Raw genomic sequence first — 19,992 nt, 5'->3', positions numbered from 1 at the left:
GACTCAGGCTCACACCTGGGGGCACGCGCACACACACACACGCACACACGCACTCTTTCATGCACCTGGTACACTCACATGCACACACACAGAGGCATTCACCCACATCTGCACACATACCTGAATATGCACATACCACTGCACACACACACACATCTGCACGTACATGGCCGGACACACACAACTCCTCTGCACACCCACACACATACCAGCAGCCATGAAGCTCTCAGCATACACAGCTGCCCATTCCCACTCCATGCGCACACACGCACCCACCTGCACGCAGATACACACACCACCCGGCCCCCACTGACCATGCACAAGGCACACACACCTCTCTATAAACACACAACTCCCCACCACAGCCCCACCCCACTCTCTCTATGCGCCTTTGTAGTGCTGGCAGAGCTGGGCAGAGATTCAGCCCCTGGGCTGCCTGAGTCTCTAGGAAGTCAGGTAGTCTGAACCAGCAGGGACTTCAGAGCTCATCTCCCGCCCCTCCTCGTGCAGAAGCCCAGAGGGGAGGGGCATGTCCCATGTGTCCCGTCCCCCCCAACCCTCAGGGGCAGAGCAGTGTCTCAGTGCCACCTGTGGCTGGGAGGCTAGCCTACTGTGTAACCCCAAGCAAGTAAGTCTCTGCCTCTCTCTGGGCTTCAGAAGAGATCATTTCAGAGGCTCCTTTTCATCATCCATACTGAGGGGAGCCTCCTAAAAAGGGAGAAATCAGAGGCAGGCAGGATGGCCTGGAGAGATGTGGGGGGCTGAGCGGGAGGGTGGGGCCTCAGCAGCCGGAGGCAGGGGAGGGTCCCACCCCCTGGGAGGGCAGGGCCCCCACTGAGGAAACGATGGGAAGGCAGAGTAAGGGGCTCAGCCACCATGTTGTCTGCCTTTAAGCCATGCACTTTACTCCCTGAGGAGGCAGGGGAAGGAGCCTCCTGGTGCTGCTGAAGGAAATTTCTCAAGCTGCCAGCTTCCTGGAGTGAGGGGTGGCCTCCCCTGCTGGCTCTGTGGGCCCCCTGGGCACTGCGGGGCATGGAGCTTCTGCCTGCACCTGTCCTCAGCATGAGGGCCAGTAGCGGCAGGAGACCTGGCTCACAGTGAGAGCTGGGCCTGGTGGCTGCTTTGGCTCAGGTGTGTGGGGTGACCTGGAGCCAAACCTGTTCTCTGATCTCAGGGCACTCACTGCCAACCCCAAGGTCCGCTTCCCAGAGCCCCTCAGCCCACAGGCCACCTTTGGAAGGCAGGCCACAGGCCTCCCTGAGCCAGGCCAAGGGTTTCAGGATGGAGGGCACAGCTCCTGCCCTTGAGGAGCTGTTGGAGCAGATGTGGCACCTACCAAGGAGGCCCCAGGACGGGAAGGTGTCCCAGGGCTGCAGGCAGGCAGTGTGGACCGGGCTTGGGGGTGGGGGGGCCTCCTGAGTTAGGCACAGCAGGGTCAAGTTCAGCCATGCCACGTACTGGCTGTGTGATCTCAAACAAGTCACTTGGCCTCTCTGTGTCTCTGTGTCCTCATCTGTAAACAGGGACGGTGCTATCCACCCTGCCCTGCTACTGTGGAGCCTGCTGTCCATTAGGTAGAGTGTCAGGCACATGACAAGCACTCCCTCCATCGTGGCTTTGGCAGCAGCCACACCGAAAGCCAGGCATTCCTAGTAACTCACACCTGGGCAGGCTCTGGCTTCAAATGCCAGCCATGGGCTGACGACTCCCCCAGCTCCAGCTCTAGCCCGGCCCTCGGCCCTGAACCCCAGCTCTGTATAATCAACTGTTGGCTCAACAGCAGCACACGGACCTCTAATGGGCAGCCCGAACTTAGCACATCCAAACGATTACTCGATCTCGGCCCCCAAACTGGCTCCTCTGGGGTCTTCCCCACCTTAGGGTGCAGACATTCCTTCCTTCCGATCCTCACACCAAAAACCAGAGTCATCCTTGACTCTCCTCTGCACTGCTTGCCCCACATGCAATCCATCCCAAATCCAGCCAGCACCCCCTGCAGACACACCGAGGAGCCCCCGCTTCCCATCACCCCTGGCCCCAGCAGCCCCTTGTCGGGCTCGCTGCAGTCACCTCCACATTGGCCGTCCGGCTCCTGGCTCACCTTCCTCAGGGCTCCACCCAGCAGCCAGAGGGTTCCGTCTAAACCTACACTACATCATGTCCCTCGCTGCCCAGAACCCCACGGTGGCTCCCTTCTCGCTGATGGTAGAAGCCAGCATCCTTCCCACAGCCTCTGGGTCCTCCACCATCTGCCCTGTCACCTTTCTGACCCCTGTCGCCATCACCCTCCTCTGCGTTCCTCAGCCCCAGCCGCCCCGCAGTGGTAAACAGCTTTCACTCCCACCAGGCCATGTGATTGTTATAACACCTTAAGGATTGCAAGGGAAGGATCATGGCCCCAATATGCTGACGAAGAAACTGAGGCAAGGAAGCCAGCTGGTTTGCCCAGGATCCCAGATATGGAGCTCGGACGAGGAGCTGGGGTCCTTGGTCCCCACCACCCAGCCCCCCGTCTCTAGCCTCTGGCTTCAGTGACCCTCAATCCTTCCAGATAAGACCCTGCAGAAGCCAGGCAGTGCTGGGGCTGGGATGTGGGCAGAGTGCACGGGGCCCTGGGGCACGTCCAGGCCCACAGAATGGCCTGACAGAGCCAGCAGGAGGCAGCCCTCTGCAGCTCTGGCTGCTGGAGGAGAGGCCCCTCATCTGACACCCGAGGCTCCCGGGCTTCGGAGGCTTGGGGACGAGGAGAGGAGTGAGTGCGGTCCATCCCCGACCCAGGGACCCGTGGGGATCCTGCGAGGACAGAGAGAGGATGAGGAAGAGAGGAGTGGATGGCGGAGAAGACGTGGCTGGGTAGGGAGAGAAGTGGGGAAGAGTCTAGAAGAGAGTGAAAGCTGACAGAGAGGAGAGAGGGAGGGAAAGAGAAAAGGAAGACAGAAGGAGGGAGATGGGATGGGTGGGGGGGGAAGCAGGAAAGGAGAACGGGTGGGAGAGAGGAGGGACAAGCCGGAAGCTAGAGAGCAGGCGGGAGATAGGGGAGGCAGTGAGGCACGGAAGAAGACATCTCCGGAGCAGGGGGAAAGGCCAGCGAGCCCCGAAGGCTACCCGCAGCTCAGGGCCCTCACTCCCCCACCCCGCCCCCCGCCCCCGGCCCCACCACTCACCTTGTCTGCTGACTGCGAAGTGCCAAAGAAGATGGGGATGAAGGCGAGCCAGACGATGCAGGTGGTGTACATGGTGAAGCCAATGGGCTTGGCCTCGTTGAAGGTCTCGGGCACACCTCGAGTCTTGATGGCGTACACGGTGCACGTGACCATGAGCAGCATGCTGTAGCCCAGCAGGCAGATGAGCGACAGGTCTGAGATGTCGCACTTGAGCACGCCCCTGGCGAAGCGGGGGTCGAGCGTCCGCTGGTCCTGGAAGTCCACCACCGAGTGGGAGGGGTCCACCACAAACCACACGCAGATGCCGAGCAGCTGCAGGGAGATGAGGCTGAAGGTGATGGCCAGCTGCGAGGCAGGGCTGATAAAGCGCGGGGCACTGACCGACCGCTTGCCTTGCTCGAAGATGCGGTAGATGCGGTTGGTCTTGGTGAGCAGGGCCGCGTAGCTGATGCTCATGCCTAGCCCCAGGAAGATTCGGCGCAAAGAGCAGGTCCCCAGGTCGGGCTCCGCGATCATGAGGAAGGTGGTGGCGTAGCACAGGAAGATGCCGGCCAGCAGCACATAGCTCAGCTCGCGGCCTGAGGCCTTGACAATGGGCGTGTCGTTGTAGCGCACGAAGGTGACCACCACGAAGAGCGTGGCGGCGATGCCCACCACAGCCAGGAAGAGGGGCAGCACAGCCCAGGGCGAGTCCCACTCCAGCTTGATGATGGGGATGGGCCGGCAGCCCGTGCGGTTCTCTGTAGGCCGCATGTCATACGGGCAGGTCTTACAGGTGTAGCGGTCCACCTGATACTGGTACCCCGTGCAGGGCTCACAGTGCCAGCAGCAAGGCATGCCCTTCACGGTCTTCTTCCGCTCGCCCGGCTGGCAGGGCAGGCTGCAGATGGAGCGGGGCAGCTGCTGCCCACTCCCCGGCCAGTGCATCCGCTCTATCTGGCAATGACAGCACAGGGGAGCTGGCCTCAGGCTATGCCGCCCGGTGCCCTGGGCCACCCCACTGGCTGGCACCCCAGCCACAACCCGCTGGACCCAACAGCTGGATTTAAATAAGCCCACCCACATGATTCAGACACGGCTGACCTATGAGGCATCCTGGGCAAATCCAAAACCCTCAAGGACCATATGGAGATGCTGAGCCCAGAGAGCAGCAGTGAGAACTGGGAGTCCCACGGGGAAGCACAGGGAACTCAGGAGCCCTGGCCCCAGACCAGCATCAGCATCACCCGGGAGCTTGTTGTAAGTGCCACCTTGGGGCCCACCCCAGACCCACTGTCTCAGGATCTGAATTGTAAGCAGACCCTGCAGGTGACTTATGTGCTTGCTGGGAGATGCGCTGCCCCATGGCTCAGCCCACGGGACCTCCTCTGGGCTGCACAGGAAGCTGTGCTCAGCAGAGAGCAATGAACAGAAGTTGGCGCAGAGAATACGGAATCTGCCCAGGGGTTAGAGTTTCTTTACATCTTGCTCTAAATTAGTGCTAGTCGCCATTATGTGTCTCCAAAGACACAATTGCTGTGAACAAAGGAACTATGTTGGCACACCCTACCGAGTTCAGTGTTTCAGAAAAGTCTGGAAAGTAAGCAAGAGGCCCAGAAGAGCCCCAGGCCCTGAGGAATGGGAGTTGGACTACACTTGGGAGCCATATTCAAAGCGTCTGTCCCAAATAGAGTGGCTCGTAGGAGGACTTGACACTTAGGGAGCAGCGGGCCTGGCCAGAAAGGTGCTCCTCTGTGCCGGTCCCGGAGCCCAGAGAAGGAATAACCAGCTAGGCAAGGGGATGGTTTCAGAGCTGAGGAAAAGGGGAGGAGCCCAAAGATGGCCTCATGGGAGGTGGGAGGAAAAGCTCAGGGAAGGAGCTTGGCCTGTGGCTCTGGGCATGACAGGGCCATGTGGTCCTCTAGAAGCCCAAGAGCACAGCAGCAACTGGGGCCACTGTCCCCGCAGGAACAATGAAGCGGGACAACCCCGTGTGCCAAAGCTATGAGACCACAGAGGGACACAGGGCGATGGTGGCTGTTCCAGAAAACTCTGGCTCCCGTGGGCAGCCTCAGATGCGGGCAAATCCTGGGATCACAGGTGTGCTGCTAGCTGGCTGTGAGCCCTGCTGTGAACACCTCAACCTCTCTGAGCCTTTGTTTTCCCACCTGATCCAAGGACGGCAGATATGAGGCCACTTGGCTACTTAGTGTGATGAAGGCACCACGGAAATTCTGACTGTTTCCCCAGAAGGTCAGCCCCACGAGGGCAGGGTCTCTGTGCGTGTTCCCTGCCACGTGTCTAGCCCCCAGCACAGGGTTGGCACACAGGGGACCCCGGGACTCTCTGTGAAATCCATGACAGAGGTAGTGAGGCCCAGGCACCGGCCATGAGAGGCCACCTCACTTTCAGACCCTGGAGGAAGACGGTGGCGGGCAGGGTGAATTCTCTTCCTAGGGCCCCCCCGCCACCCTAGGCCGGCCTGCTCTGTGGCCGCCACAGCACAGCCCAAACTGAGCCCTCAGGAGAAGGCGGGGAGGCTGTGATGGCTGAAGTCCTCGTCCCCCCTAACCTTCCCGCCGCCCCAACTCCACGCTGGCTGAGAGGCCTGTATCATCAGGGAGGAGGCCACAGCCCACCCCACACCGAGGCCCTGCCTTCACTTACCACAGCTGTAGAATGGGATCAGAACTGTGCCTGCCTCACGGGGCTGCTGTCCACACAGTAGGGTCACATGCTTACCACAGTAGCTGTACACAGCAGGCGCTCAGGAGGGATGAGCTGCTGCTGCTGGTAGTGAACTGAATCCCTGCCCCCCCCCCCTGCTCCTCCCACTGCACCCAAAAGAGACATGCCTCCATTTGGGGTATCACCCCATTTGCCAAGTGCTCCTACCTGCCCTGTTCTGTCTCCGTTCAGCCACCCAAGGAGCATCACCACAGGAATGGGCTCTGCCCCCCAACCCCCTGCCATGTGGCCTCTGGAACACCCCTCAGGCTGGGCTTGTGGAGCTACTTCCCCTGACTCAGAAGATTGTGGGAGCTAAATGGGATCACGGGCAGGAAAAGCTCCTCAGGGATCATGGGCAGGAAGAGCTTTGAGGAGCTCAAGGGGCTCGTCGCCGGAAGAGATTCTTACAACAGGGGACAGCAGGCACATGATGCCACTCTCCTGGGATCTGGAACAGGGGTAGCTGAGGCCAGACACGGGCCTGAGCCTCCCGTGTCCCACTGGTCCATCCATCCAGCTGTCATACTGTGCCCACTCCGAGCACAGCTCGCCCCTTCACCTTGCAAGGTAGGGGCCACGTCCACTGGCATTTCCTCGGGGAATGAACCACAGGTCCTTTCTCTCTAAACACATGGCTCTAGTCACAGCTAGGTTCACTGAGGCCAGGGAGGGAAAGCCTCCACGTCCCTGGCACAATCAGGGGCTGGGAAAAATGTGGCTAGGAAGATTCAGGAGAAGACCCCCCCTCCCCCCCCGTCAGCTGCCCAAAATACCCAGAAAAATGATGACCTTCCAGGTGTAGTTTGACAGCTTTAGGAAACACTCTCAAACAGCCTTCTACTCCCCACCGGAAACCCCACAGTAATGTGCCCTTTGCCTTGAGACACGGTCCTCCTTTGTCCTGATGCAGCCCTCCCCCTCCTCGCCTGGCTTCCCCACACCCACTGAGCCCTTCACTCCAGGGTGAGTTGTCTGGATTATCCAGAGTTTCCTCCCCCCTCCCCCGCCAGCAGGTGGCAGGCAGGAAGGCCCCAGGCCAAGGGAAAGGGCATACAGCAGAAGTCCCATTGTTTCAGGCAGGGGTGGCACCCAGGGCCCTTTAAGGCCTGGAGTGGGGCACGGAAGAAAGCCTGGGCTTGGCAGCAGCAAATGGGAAGTCAGGGCTAGTCCCGGCTAATCAGCGGCTGCTTCCCCTTGCTCTTCCCTCCCAGGGGCTGGGTGGCACGAGTGACTCTGTCCATCCCTCCCGGGGCCCCTCTCTGCCCTCCCGCCATGCACTTACTCTGAGGTGCAGGTGGTCCGTCCAGGAGCCAATGACCTTGTACTCAGCAGAGCCATTGCGCAACTGGTACTGGTAGATGTCATAGCGGCCAGGGGCATCTCCGTTCTCATTGAAGGTCACGGGGTTCCCCGCGATGCCTGTAGGGGCCAGTGAATGTTACACACTCCGTATCTTTGCTGAGCTCTCACCAAGAAGCAGGGAGGATCAGGAGCCCAGGGCAGAGACACCTCTGGGGAGGCCCCTGCATGGTTCTCAGGCAATATCTGAGATGGCCCCCTGGCAATATCCGAGGAGACCCCCGACTCCTCCCCCGCAAGGAACCCCAGGACCCCTTCCAGTGCACGGCCCAGGACAGCCACCTGAGAAGTTGACGTTGCGGATGTACTTGAGCAGCTGGGCACCATCCACGGGGTCCATGCGTGGGCAGAGCCCCACGCGGCCAGGACACAGGTCACGGTGCATGGCGTGCAGCGCGTGGCCCATGGCATACACGGCATCAATCACAAACTGCACCTTCCCCTCCTGCTCATATGCCGAGTCCTGCCCGATGCGTTCTCGGTCTGCAACGAAACACCCAGCGTGGCAGCGTCCATGAGGCCCGCCGTGCTCACAGACCACGTGGTGGGCACCAGAACCAAGAGAGGTGACACAGCCCATCTCTGCAAACCTAGGCCTCCTGGCTCCTGGCCCAGTGCTCGCTCTATCACCCAGGCAGTGGTCTTACGGGGGACAATCCCAAAAGGTGACAGGGAGTGTCCACTGCTCTTGCCATTGTACAGTCAGACCCTGTGCCCTAAGGCCCCAGAACAGCCAGGCAGGCCCGCATGTCACGATTGCCTGCAGAAGGCAACTGGCCAGGGGATCTCCCTCTGGCTGTGGAGCCTCCCTGCCTTCCCCCGGCCTGGCCTAGACTGATCGCGGGAGCCGCTGGCCCTCACACGGGCTGGGAAATCACCAGGACAAGGGCTGTATCTTGCAGTGGTACCCTACCGCAGCTCATGGATGGGCAGCCACACCAGCCAGGGCACGCTGCCCCTGCCACAGGGTACGGATGGGGAAACTGAGGCCCAGGGAGGGTGAGAACCTGGCTGCAGATCCCTCAGGGTTTAGGACCCAGGCCACCTGGTGCCCTCAGTGGCTTCCAGTTGCCCCACACACCAGAAGTCACCACATCCCCACCAACTCCTTCCCCATTAGCCAGGGTGAGTGAGCTCTGCCAAGTGGGGCACCACTCCCACCCCCACCCTCACTGCAAACAGCAGTGGCTTCCTAGGCCGCCATGGCCTTGGGGCTCTGGCCTCCCATCCTCACCCCCTAGGCCCTGGGCCCAAGCTCCCTGGCTGCCTAAGGCTTCAGTGTCCTCTCAGTAAAAAGGGATCGTAATCCTGCCCCACAGAGGCTTAAATGAGATGAGGTACAGAAAACACTTGGCACCGAGTAGGCAACTGATCCACATTATTATTGTGCTAAGTGATCAGAATGGGGGGGATTCTGAGGTCGGCAACAGAGGTCCCTGGGCCAGAGCAGGCCAGGAAGTCTTTCTGGAAGAGGAGGCACTACCAGAGGGGCCCAGGCTAGCAATCATAATGAAGAATAAGGGCTGTTAAGGTCTAGTGAGCACCTGCTCTATGCTAGGCATTGTTCTGAGACCTTTATGCACATTAACTCGTTGAATTCCCAACAGGGTGCCATGAGGTGAGTGATTATGCCCCTATCAGAGATGAAACTGAGGTACAGTAAAGCCCAGTGATGTCCCAGAACCATGAAGTGCTGACCCTGAACCCCAGTACTCCAGCTCCCAGCCTGTGTGCCACTCTATGCCTGAGGGAGTCTAAGAGCAGAATTGGGGTGGGGGGGGACAGGAAAGCAGAGGGGGGAGAGAAGGGGTGGATAGGAGGGGGCTGGAGGATGCAAAGTGGAGGCAGGGAGAGGAAGGGCAGAATGCTAGAGAAGCCGGCTTCTCCTACTGAGGCCACAGTCCCTGCCCCCATCACAGCCTGTAACCTCCTCCCTAGAGACCAGGACAAAGAAATCAACCCCCCACCCCCGCCACGTACATCCACTGCCTCCCTGCTAGGGCGCCAGTGCCACACCTTGCAGAGGTGACTCCCCAGCAGAAAGCAGGATGAGTGGCTGCACCCCAGCCTAGCCCCATGGGCCACAGCCAGAGCCTCCCATGCCTACTGTGTGGGGGCCAGGCTGGGCTGGGTCAGTGCCAGGCCCTGCTCCCCTGGGAACTCCAGAGGTCACTGCGTCCATCCCTCTGCTTGCACACCTCAGAGGCAGACACAGGGTATATGTATATACAGGGCAACACACCGCTGTGCCTGGGGTCTCTCCACCATCTAATCCCCTCGCACCGGGAAGGACAGTTGCTGCCCCACCAGGATGTGGGGATGACCAGCCTGTGCAGCTGTCACCCCTTGAATGGCTGGGTCAGGTGGCCGGGACCCCATCCCATTCTCAGCCTATCTCAGGGTGGATACTCAGCACTTGCTGAGTGGATGACAGAAATCATGGGCTCACAGTGCTAGGAATGGCAGGACCAAGGGGGTCATCTGCGGCAATTCTGTCATTTTACAGATGAGACAACTGCCTGCCCGGAACTCCCACAGAGCCGGGGGCATATTTCATATGCCTGCCTCAGCCACTGAGGGTAGAACCTGACCCCAGGTACCCCAAGCTCGGGATCAGAGATCAAGAGTCACCACTACTCAGATTGGACAGTTTGGGGCACATGCCCCACTGGCCCTGAGGACACCGCTCAGTCCAAACAGGCCCACAGCTCCTACAGCGTGGCCTCGGGGCTGGAGGCAGGGCGGGCTTGGGAGCTGTCTCCCTGGCTCTCTCCTGGTCAGCAAAGGTCCTCACTATCCGCTGTCACTGCCCTGCATTTGCAGGAGCCTGGACTCGAAGTCCAGACTGTCTCGGCTGGAACCCCAGCTCCACCAACCCCTCCAGCTGGGTGACCTTGGACCTGTCACTTCATCTCTCGGACTTCAGTTCCCTCAATTACAAAATGAGGATAATGATGGTACTTGCCTCACGGGCTCGGGATAGGGTCCCTAATGAGGATTAGTGGGTTAATAGTCACAAGACCTGAAGAGAGGCATGGTGCTTTGCCAAGTGCTACAGAGGTTGGTCAAACACCTGACGGCACAGACAGGTGTAAGTCCGGCCCTGCCTCGGAGCTCCTGGGCCAGCAGAGCCTTGCTATTAAAACAACACTATTTCTAGGCCAAGGCACAAACAGACGGGAATAAACATGAAAGGTAAATTCTCCAGCTTCACCAGCCTGCCCTCTTGTCTGAGCTCCTGATGACAAGGTTCTGAGACCCCGGAGAGAAGCCCAGGGACAACCCTGTCCCTAAAGGGAGGGCAACAGAGGGGGCTGGGGCAGGTTGCAGGCTGCAGCCCCAGCCCTGGACCCCACCCAGCCCCCAGGTCCTGCTCCCCTCAGCCTGAAGAACGGAAAACATAAAATACCACTCAACAACCCTGCGCTGCCATCACAGCCTCATTTCATACGGGCGAGAGACTGAATTATTAACCAGGATGGAGGGGAGGCTGAGGCAACGGCAGAGAGCAGGCAGCTCCCGCCCAAAGCCAAGGACACACTGGGCTGAGGGATCTGGCTGCACCTCCCAACCTGAGCTGCCCTCAGCCTCTCCTCCCCCAAGGGTCCGTCCTCAGTGGGTCCAGCTGAAGTATCCATTCCCGGGCCACTCAGGTCCAGGACCAAGTGGGGTCACGAGCCACCTGCCCCAAGGCCAGAGTGAGGACAAGCCTCACCAGGAGAATCCATATCTGCCCGGGGAAGCTCCCACGAGAGGGGCTCTGGGGTCCTGTGGGCGGTCAGTGACCCAGCAGCGCTGCCCCTCCAGAATCTCTGCCCCAGAGCTGTCACGGTGACAGCCACGGACTTCTAGAGACTTCTTGACACACATCCTTGACTTTTGTCTCAAGTCCAGCCCCAATTACAGATGAGAAAATGTGCAGAGGGGTGACCTGCCAAGGACCTTTATTTACAAGGGGACACCAGCCCTCGAGTGTGCCCTCTATACACAGATACCCCGCAAGCCCCAAGGGCCCTTCCCTGAACCCCTCAGGAGGCAACAATGACAGGGCCCAAGTGGCTCACATGGTGTGGGCGGGGTGGGAAGGACGGAGCAGGAATCATAAATACAAGTTAAACAAGGACAAGCTGCTCCGTCCTGAATGTTTGAAGCTGTGCCCATAACCAGCACGGCTCTCCGCACACCTCCTGACTCCTCAGCTAATAACCCCACAGCATGACTGGTGCTCACCGAGAGCCTTCACATGCCTGGCCTTTCTCCTTCCTGAGGCTCTGGGAGGTAGGCTGAACTGGCCCCCCTCACAGAGGAGGTAACTGAGGTTTGCAAGTGGTCAAGTGATGTACCCAGAATTTCCCAGGAATCCTGTCACCTAGCACCTGCTCATACATACCTGGGGATGGGCCTGGCTGGGAAGTGGCAGGGCTGGGATTTGAACCTGGATCTCTATGGCTCCGTAAGAGTTTCCACCACCCCATACCGTCCCTCCCCATCTTCTTCCCCCATCCAGCCCCTGGTCTACCTCCTGCCCCTTCTCTGGGGCCCAGGCCTAATTGGGAGTTAGGGAGCGCTGCTACAGGTCCAAAGCAGGTGGGGGTCATGGAGAGAAGGGGGGAGGGGGCCAGAAAATGCCCTCATGGGTGGGCAGGAACCCCAGGCCCAGGTAGTTCTGGGAGGAAGCAGGACACACATTTCTGAGCGCTACTGGAGGAGATAAATCCCAGACACATGGTGGCAATGACAGCAGCAACAGTTTGAAGATGTCCTAATTGTGTCCCGGGGTACAGTGAGCCAGAGATGCGTTTGGCTCTGCCACGGGTGACAGCCAGCCGGGGGAAACCATCGGGAAAGGATTTTCTCCGTCAAAACCCCGCAGCTATGGTTACTACGGTGACTGCAGCCTTTGTCTGCAGGTTGTAAATTGTAATTGAAATGAGTTTTCAAGGTTGAAATAATCAGAGTTCCTCCTTGTCTCCCCCATCACCTCGCCACAACTCACTCCGCCCAACTGCAACCCCCCTGAGCGTTACGCTTGCACGCGCGCGCAAGCACAGTTCTCAAAGAGGCTCCCTCGCATAAAGGAAGACAAAAATCAATTATGTACACAGGCATGTATTTCTACAGCTACACATCCAGGTGGCTACACACAACCTTGAGGGCACTGAGATGCACATCTATACACACACCCATGTCCAGATACGTATAAACACAGGTAACTTAGACACCGCTACTCAACCAGCATCCAAGCATCCGGTCCTCCAGATTCACCCACTGTCGGGCTGAGAGGCCCACGGGTGTTTTCTCTGGGAGGTGATACCTGGAAGCATCCTTGGGGCTAGGAACCTGGGCTGGGGAAGGGAGGCAGGATACGAGGCGTGGGGCTCAATTCCGCTGGGGCCTTCCAGGAGACGACGTGGAGGACACCTCAGGGCTGCCCATCTGAGGAGACAAACACTTGGGCTCCCACCAATCTTAGGCCAAGACCTGCTCCCAGGGGCATTAAGAAAGTCCATTGGCAAAGACGGGGCCGGTGAGCACTGAGGGGACCAGGGGGCGCCAGCGTGTCTATATTCACAGGCAGACGCCCGCACGTACAATCCAGCACAGGTGCATGGACACACAACACACATCTGCATGCAGAAGCCTGCACTTACATACAAATATGCAAAAGTACACACCAGTTTTCATCCCTTGGGCAAACTTCCAAGAAGTAGGATAAGAGATCCCCCTAGGAGCTACAGTCTAGCAAACACAGCTGGGCCTCTCTCCTGGCTCTGCCATGGATCAGCTAGATGACCCAGGTCAAGCAAAATGTCCATTCCTCAGATGTAAATTCAGGGTAATGATCCTGACCTTGTGGAGTCTCTGCCAGGATTAAGGAGGAATAGGCAGATAACACACTGCATCATACCTTATACGCAGAATCGCTTCGTAAACCTGTTTCCTCTCCTCTCGGGCACTCCTCCACTGGGGAAGATCCCACATCCTGGGCCTCCCCCTCCATCCTGCCTACAGCCTGGTGCATGTGGGCTCTCCTCCCCTCAAGACGAGATGAGTACAGGGTACCTACCCCACGCAGACAGGGGCCCAGGTCAGCCTGCCTGCCGATATACAGATGGGGGGACAAAGCTGCCACACTGTGCTTCCAGGCCATCCTCCCTCACCTGTGGTTGAGCCATTCTCCTCGTCACCTCCCCGAAACACGCAGGTTTTTCTGAGGGCCCCATGAGTCCTGCTCCTGAGGCTGGGCTCCACGCTCCCCAGTCCTGCCCGTCATGCCCCAAAATCACATGGCAGGCTCTCCCTTTCCTAGGGTCACACTCTTGTTCTTCACCCTCACACCATGCCCTCCCCTCCATCAAGACACCTGCTTTCCAGTCTGAGGCAGCTCCAACTCCGTCTGGCCCCCTCTATCTGTTTACCCAAACTCCCAACCCCAGCCTCAGCTCTCCACCCACTCGTGCCCCAGGGAAGTTGGGGCCAGCTCAGGTGTCTCTGGGGATGACCAGTTGGGGCAGATGGAGGATCACCACCTGAGCGGGGAGGAGGGGCGGTGACTCGCCCAGCAGGGGTGGGCTCCTGACTCTCTCAGGGGTTCGCTCTGGCTCTGTGGCAGTACAGCCCATGGCTCCTCAACCTTGAGCCAGCTTCAGACCCCTTTTGAAGGAAAACAGTTCAGACCTTCAAGAATATGGGGTCATATTCTTGAGGATATTGAAAGTTGAAGTCCGACTATGACCCTGACTTCTGATGGCAAATGCTCACAGCAGCAGAGAAGTTTGTGTCTCTGAAATTGGTAGCGATCACTTCTGGATGGCCCCTGAATGAAAATGCCAAGTTCAAGAATCATCCTGGAACTCCTGGGTCCCTGAGAGTCTGACTTCCAGAGCGTGTCCCCAGATGTCCACAGACCCCAGTTTGAGAATCAGGACATGGGTGTCACGGCTCGATGGGAGCAGCCTGCCACCCTCCCGGATTGGGTCTCTTGCAGTCCTGGCAAGTTGCTTGGCATCTCTGAGCTTTGGCCCCCTTGTCTGTGAAATGAGGCCAGCCCCCAGGACCACTCGACACCAGACCACTAGACAAGAAGCCACGCTTGCCACCTGCACAGACCAGCTCCCAGGCAGGGCTGTTCTCTGCATCGGGCTGATTCTGAGGCCTGCACCCAGGAGCCTGGGCTTAGCTCTTCCAGATGGGGGGGGGGAGGGACTAGAATCACAGTTGTCCCACAGGGACATCCTCTCATGCCCCGTCACTCTATCACCCCATCACCCCATCACCCCATCATCCTTCCCCTTCCAGCAGCGCCTGGCCTTCCCTCCAGTGGATCTTTCCCCTCAACATGGAAATATGCCTTCATTTCCCCCATTTAAGCAAACAAAAACCCTCTCTTGACACCCCCTGCCCCCAGCTAGCATCATGCCTTCTCTTTCTCTGTGTACAATGGAACCTCTCAAAAGCACTGTCCCTACTCACCTGTCATCAATTTCTCCCTTGTTTTCCTGACCAACTACAATCTGGGTTTTGCACCTATCTCTCCAAGGAGTCCCACGCTGCCAAATCCCCTCACCCATTCTTCCTCCCATCTCACTTGCTCTCTCTGCACCCCACCCCCCACCCCACAGCATGACAGCAGGTGATGGGGCTGAGCTTTGTTTTCCCTCTGGCCTCCCTGATGGCTCCTCTCCCCAACTCCCTTGACCTCCCACTGTCCAGAGCTCAGTGCCAGGATCCTGAACTATATTCCCTCCCTTGGTGTCTCCAGCCAGCCCCATCCATATGCCAACAACTCCCCAAATCTAAGGCCAGCCAGGCGTCCCCCCTAACGCCTGCTCCCACTCCCACACCGGACGGACATCTCATGCCTAAACCAAGCTCCTGACTCTCCTCTGCAGCCCGACCTTCCTCCCCCTGTCTCGTGCACGGCCAAGAATCATGCGGCCATCCTTGATTTATTGTTCCCTTTCTCTCACCTCCGATCCTTCAGCAAATTCCAAAGCCACTCTGCAAAACTGGCAAAGAGTCTGACCCCTCCTCACCTCCAAGGCCACCACCTGCTCCAGACCCCGTCACCTCCTGCCCAGACTAGAGCACAGGCGTCCGAACCAGGCTCCCACTCTGCCCATACGCCTACCTCCTCTCTCCAGGCCACGGACAGAGTGAGCCTCTTAGAACAGAAATCGGATCATGTCAATCCTCTTTCAAACCCTGCAATGGCTCTGTCTCATTCGGCAGAAAAGACTAAATCCCTACAAATTGCCTACCAGGCCCCCCAGGATGGGCTGGCCCACCCCGCCTCTCTGACCTCATCTCCTTCCTGTTACCCGCTCTGCTTCAAGCACACGGGCCTCCTCACTGCTCCCCTGACCTGCCAGGCACACTTTGCATAGGCCGTGCCCTCTGCCTGGCATGCTCGTTCCCAGGTCTCCACATGCCGGGCTCTCTCACTAGCTTTGGGTCTTTGCTCCAGCATCACCTACTCCATGAGAACTTCTGACTTCCCTATTCAAAAGTGCAACTTCCCTGGGCTCCCAGAACTCTCAATTTCCTTCCAAGGGGCTCCTTGGGGTCTATTCTCTCTGGTCTCATGGTTGGGCCCTCCCTGGAGACCCGAGGCACTGACTGCCAGAGCTACCCCACCACCCACCCCCTTGTCTGGAGAGCCGAATTGTCTCCCAGGGGCAGTGGGCGCTCCCCCTCACAGAGCCCAGCAAGGGGCCGGGCACGCAATCAGCCTCTTAGTGAAACCTGCTGGAACAAGGGAGAAGCAGCACGGAAGGGACGGGCCCAGGATCCCTCCGGGCTCCATGGGATTGATGGCTTGAATAAAGGCGAGTTCCTCTAATGGGCGGCACAGCCTGGCACCCACCAGAGATAACGGGCAATTTCAAATATTGGTCCCCCTTCCTTTCCCCAGGAAGGAGGCTTTCTCAGGTGCCTTTGGGAATGTGTAGATTGGCAGATCCTTCAAAGCCAGGCTGGAATAGCCAGGAGGGCGCTGAGGCTAGGATTATCAGCTGCTCTGAGGCAGGACAGTTCTGGAGCCAGACTGCCCAGGTTCAAATCCCAGCTCTGTTACTTATGATCTTGTGACGTTGGGCAAGTCTTCAGCCCCTCTGTACCTCAGTTTCCTCATCTGTAAAATAGGTTGCTGTGAAGGTTAAATGCCAAACACTAGAACAGGGCTTGACAAGTGATAAATGCAATATAACTACTAGCTGTTAATATTACTGGTGGTGGTGTCGTGGCTGCTAGTGCGGGCGGGTGACAGGAGTCTCCGACACATCCCCAGCTGCCATGCAGCCCCCCTCCCTGTCGGAACTCCCAGCCCCTGGGAAGAGCAGGCAGTAAATTTCTCTTGTTTCCTCATAAACTGGGCCTTCCTCTGCTCAGCCATCACCTGGCTGGCTGTGCTGTCAAAAAGATGGATGCCACATCTGCCTTGTTTACGGCTTTAATTCCCAAACCCTCTCCGCGTGCTCCTCGGGAGACGGAGATGGAGGCAGGTGCTGCCCTCCCCTGGGCCTTGACGGCTGCAAAGACCACCCCCCACTCAGTGACCCCTCCCTGGCTCAGGTGTGGGGCGGTCCCTGGGCAATCTGCAGGTGCTTCCTGCAGATCACCTCCGACCCCTTCTCTGGGAAAAGGTGAGCAAGGTAGCTCTGCTGGGGGTGGGGCTCTGGGGGGATGGACATGGGTAATACGATTCCCATTTTACAGATGAGGAAACTGAGGCCTCGAGAGGTATGATGCCCTGCCGAGGTCACACAGGTCTGCCGGACCCTCCTGGCTGTATGGTTGAGAAAGAACGTGTGATACCCTCTCCCTCTTACCACTTGGAGTCACACCAGCCCAATCGCCAATCGCCGGCCTCTGTGGCTCTTCTGAGGCTTCCTCAGGTCGCAGCAGCTCTCTGCCCAGCCCTTGGCAGGCAGGCTGGAGGTGCCAAGGAATTAGTGCCCTCCAGGAGCAGCCTGTGGGACTGAAACAGGCAGAGGCCAACCATGGAGTCTGCTAGCATCCAGGGGACCAGAGTGGGCCAATACAAGGCCCCCAGGGTGGAGAGGCAGGCATCCTGGAAGAAGTGAGTGGGAAGCCAGGCTCTGGAGACAGAGCAGGGGTCAGAGGAGAACACAGAGCATGCCTGGGCTGGCTGGGGGCAAGAGAGGGGGGGCTGGAGGAGGGGGAGGGCAGGGCACCAGCTCTAGAGCCAGGCTGCCTGGGTATAAAGCCAGTTCTGCCAATTCTCTAGGGCTGTGATGTTCTCAAATGGCCTCAGGAGCCTCTTCTGTAGAATGGGGGCTGCACCTGTGACAGCCTATACCAACTGCCCTCCCTCACCCAGGATCCTACAGCTGACACACAGCACTGGTCCCAACAGACTTGGAAATCCCATCACTCCCACTCCCTTTCCCTATCAACAACCATTTTACCAGCACCCATCACGCATGCCATCTTTCAGTCAGCCTCTTCATACCTTCATCTCCAATCCTCGAGACAAGCCACTGAGATGGGTGGTGACTTTCCTGTCTTCTCTGAGACTCAGAGAGGTTAAATGACCCATCTAAGCTCACACAGCAGGGAGGACACAGAGTCAGATCCAGACCCGGGGCGAGTCCTTCCCCTGCCTCCCACCAGGTGCCCAGTGCAGAGCCAGCCCTCCGTGGGCGTCACCCCAGCCCTCCTGGCCTAAGACATTCTCCCAAGGGAGCGGCTCGGCTCAAACCCGGGCAGGGCCATGGGAAGCCAGAGCTGCCTCGCCCTCACCCAGGGTGGTCTTCAGGTCCCACAAACATTCCCAGCAGCAGCCCTGCTCCTCACGTTACCCCAAGATGGACGGGCTCACTGCGCCTGACTTGGGGTCACACCAGGACCCTTACCAGCCCCTGCTGGGGCTTCAGATGCAGCTGTAAGGCACTGTCCTTCCACCCCTCCCTGTGATGCATACCCCCTCCTCATTCCAGTTTCTGCTGCTTTGCTCACACCTTCCCTCCTGCCTGGGAGGGAATGTGCATACATCCTCCCTCCCATCACTGTCTCTCCCTCCCAGCCAGGGGCTCCCATACTTTGCTGCACAGTAGAACCCCCTGGGGCACTTTGAAAAAAATCCCGATGCCCAGGTTGCACCCAGGACCAATTCACTGACAAGGTCTGGGGGTCAGGCATCAGTAGCTTTAAAAAAAGCCCCAGGACATTTACTGCGAACCAGGCTTGGGGACTTCCCAGCCCTCAATACACATAAAATCATCCAGGGAGCTTTCACAAAATCCATAGCCCAGACCCCACCCCTGAGGTTCTGACTGAACGGGTCTGGGGGTGGAGGGCCACTATAGTTTTCAGAGCTGCCTGGCGATTCCAATGCACCGCCAGGCCTGAGAGCCACCATTTTCCAGTTCACAAAGTGCCTCCATACTTTCTCATTTCCATCCCGAGACACCCTCTGGGCTGGCTCACCATCAATCCCATTCCTCAGATAAGAAAGCAAAGGCCCAGAGAGGTCACAGAGTTTGCCTTAGGCTCACAGTGAAGCTCTACACTCTTCTGAACTGTGCCCTCGCCCTCCTTCCTCTGCCGGCTCTGAGAACCCAAACATCCCGCCTTAGGGCTGCGGAGAGGTACCCCTCTCCCCAGTTCACCAGCCAGGTAGGAGACAGTTGCGAATCCTGACCTGAGGACTTCGAGTCTGGGTAGAGCCTACAGGGGCTGACCAAGGCCCTCCCCGCTCCTGCCCCTCCCAGACCGAGAAGTCACTCCAGAAAGCCCCTCGCCCTTGGCAGGCAGGTTACAGGAGACCCCAGTGACCCATCCTGACCCCAGTTCCAGTCTCCCCCATCCCCATCTTCAAGCCAGGTCTGGTGACCTATAATCAGGGTGACTATACAATTTTCTACCCCATTTAGGCACTTTTAGGAATAAAAGGGATGGTTTTAGGGGCACCTGGGCGGCGCTGATGGTTAAGCATCCAACTCTTGGTTTTGGCGCAGGTCGTGATCTCAGGGTCAGGAGATCGAGCCTCGCATCAGGCTCCGTGCTCAGCATGGAATCGCTTGAGACTCTCACTCCCTCTCCCTCTGTCCCTCCTGCTAGTGCTCTCTCTCTCTCTCTCTCTCAAATAAATAAATAAATCTTTAAAAAATAATGATAAACGGGATTTTTCTAAAATTAGGCCAGGAGAAAAGGAGTCACCAAGATGTACGGTCACCCTACCCACGAACGCTCAGTCTCCCATGCTGTCAAGTTTGCACGTCTTCAACCTCCGCTGTGATTACTGCCCGATGAAGGCATTTGCTGTGCAGCCTTCGGCAAGCAGCTTGGCTTCTCTGACTCTCCATATGCTCCTCTATAATATGGGGATCACAAAAGCCCCTAAAGCTGTTGTAAGAGCAAAATGAGATAATGCCTTTAAAGCATCTGGAACACAGTAGATGCACAACAAGCAGTGGTATTTATGGTTATTGGCTAACCCAGAAATATAAGTCCCTACATCAGACAAACGCACACATACCCCTTCTCTCTTAGACATACTGACTCATGCACACACAGTCACACACACCCGTGTGTGCACACACACTACCACGTACAACCCACACGTGAGCATGCCTGCTGGGCCCCAGGGAGGAAGAGGGGAGAGGGGGGATACCCACGGTCCTAAATGGCCAATATTTCTGATTCCCAGAGGGCCCTGGCCACCAGAGGGCAGCATCCTCCCCACATGCCCACCGACCTCATCCAGCTTCCTCCTCCCCTGGCCCTGGGGGGGATC

General features: G+C 58.2%; 1 protein-coding gene across 3 annotated transcripts in view; it reads right to left on the bottom strand.

Annotated features, from left to right (window-relative positions):
• The window catches only part of GRM4 (glutamate metabotropic receptor 4), a 118,180-nt gene that overhangs the window by 10,622 nt on the left and 87,566 nt on the right, over positions 1–19,992 (bottom strand). For all 3 annotated transcript variants that reach the window (XM_025862418.2, XM_073884789.1, XM_073884790.1), the window contains exons 7-9: positions 7,515–7,715; positions 7,156–7,292; positions 3,165–4,100 (exon numbers count right to left, since the gene is read on the bottom strand). In XM_025862418.2, coding sequence (XP_025718203.1) covers positions 3,165–4,100; positions 7,156–7,292; positions 7,515–7,715 — 1,274 coding nt within the window. The remainder of the gene's footprint in view (positions 1–3,164; positions 4,101–7,155; positions 7,293–7,514; positions 7,716–19,992) is intronic.

This window comes from Callorhinus ursinus, unplaced genomic scaffold, assembly GCF_003265705.2.
Source record: "Callorhinus ursinus isolate GAN/ISIS: 27379988/994484 unplaced genomic scaffold, GSC_fseal_2.0 scaffold59, whole genome shotgun sequence".
NCBI classification, from domain to species: Eukaryota; Metazoa; Chordata; class Mammalia; order Carnivora; family Otariidae; genus Callorhinus; species Callorhinus ursinus.
This window is presented reverse-complemented; position numbering and strand designations above follow the sequence as displayed.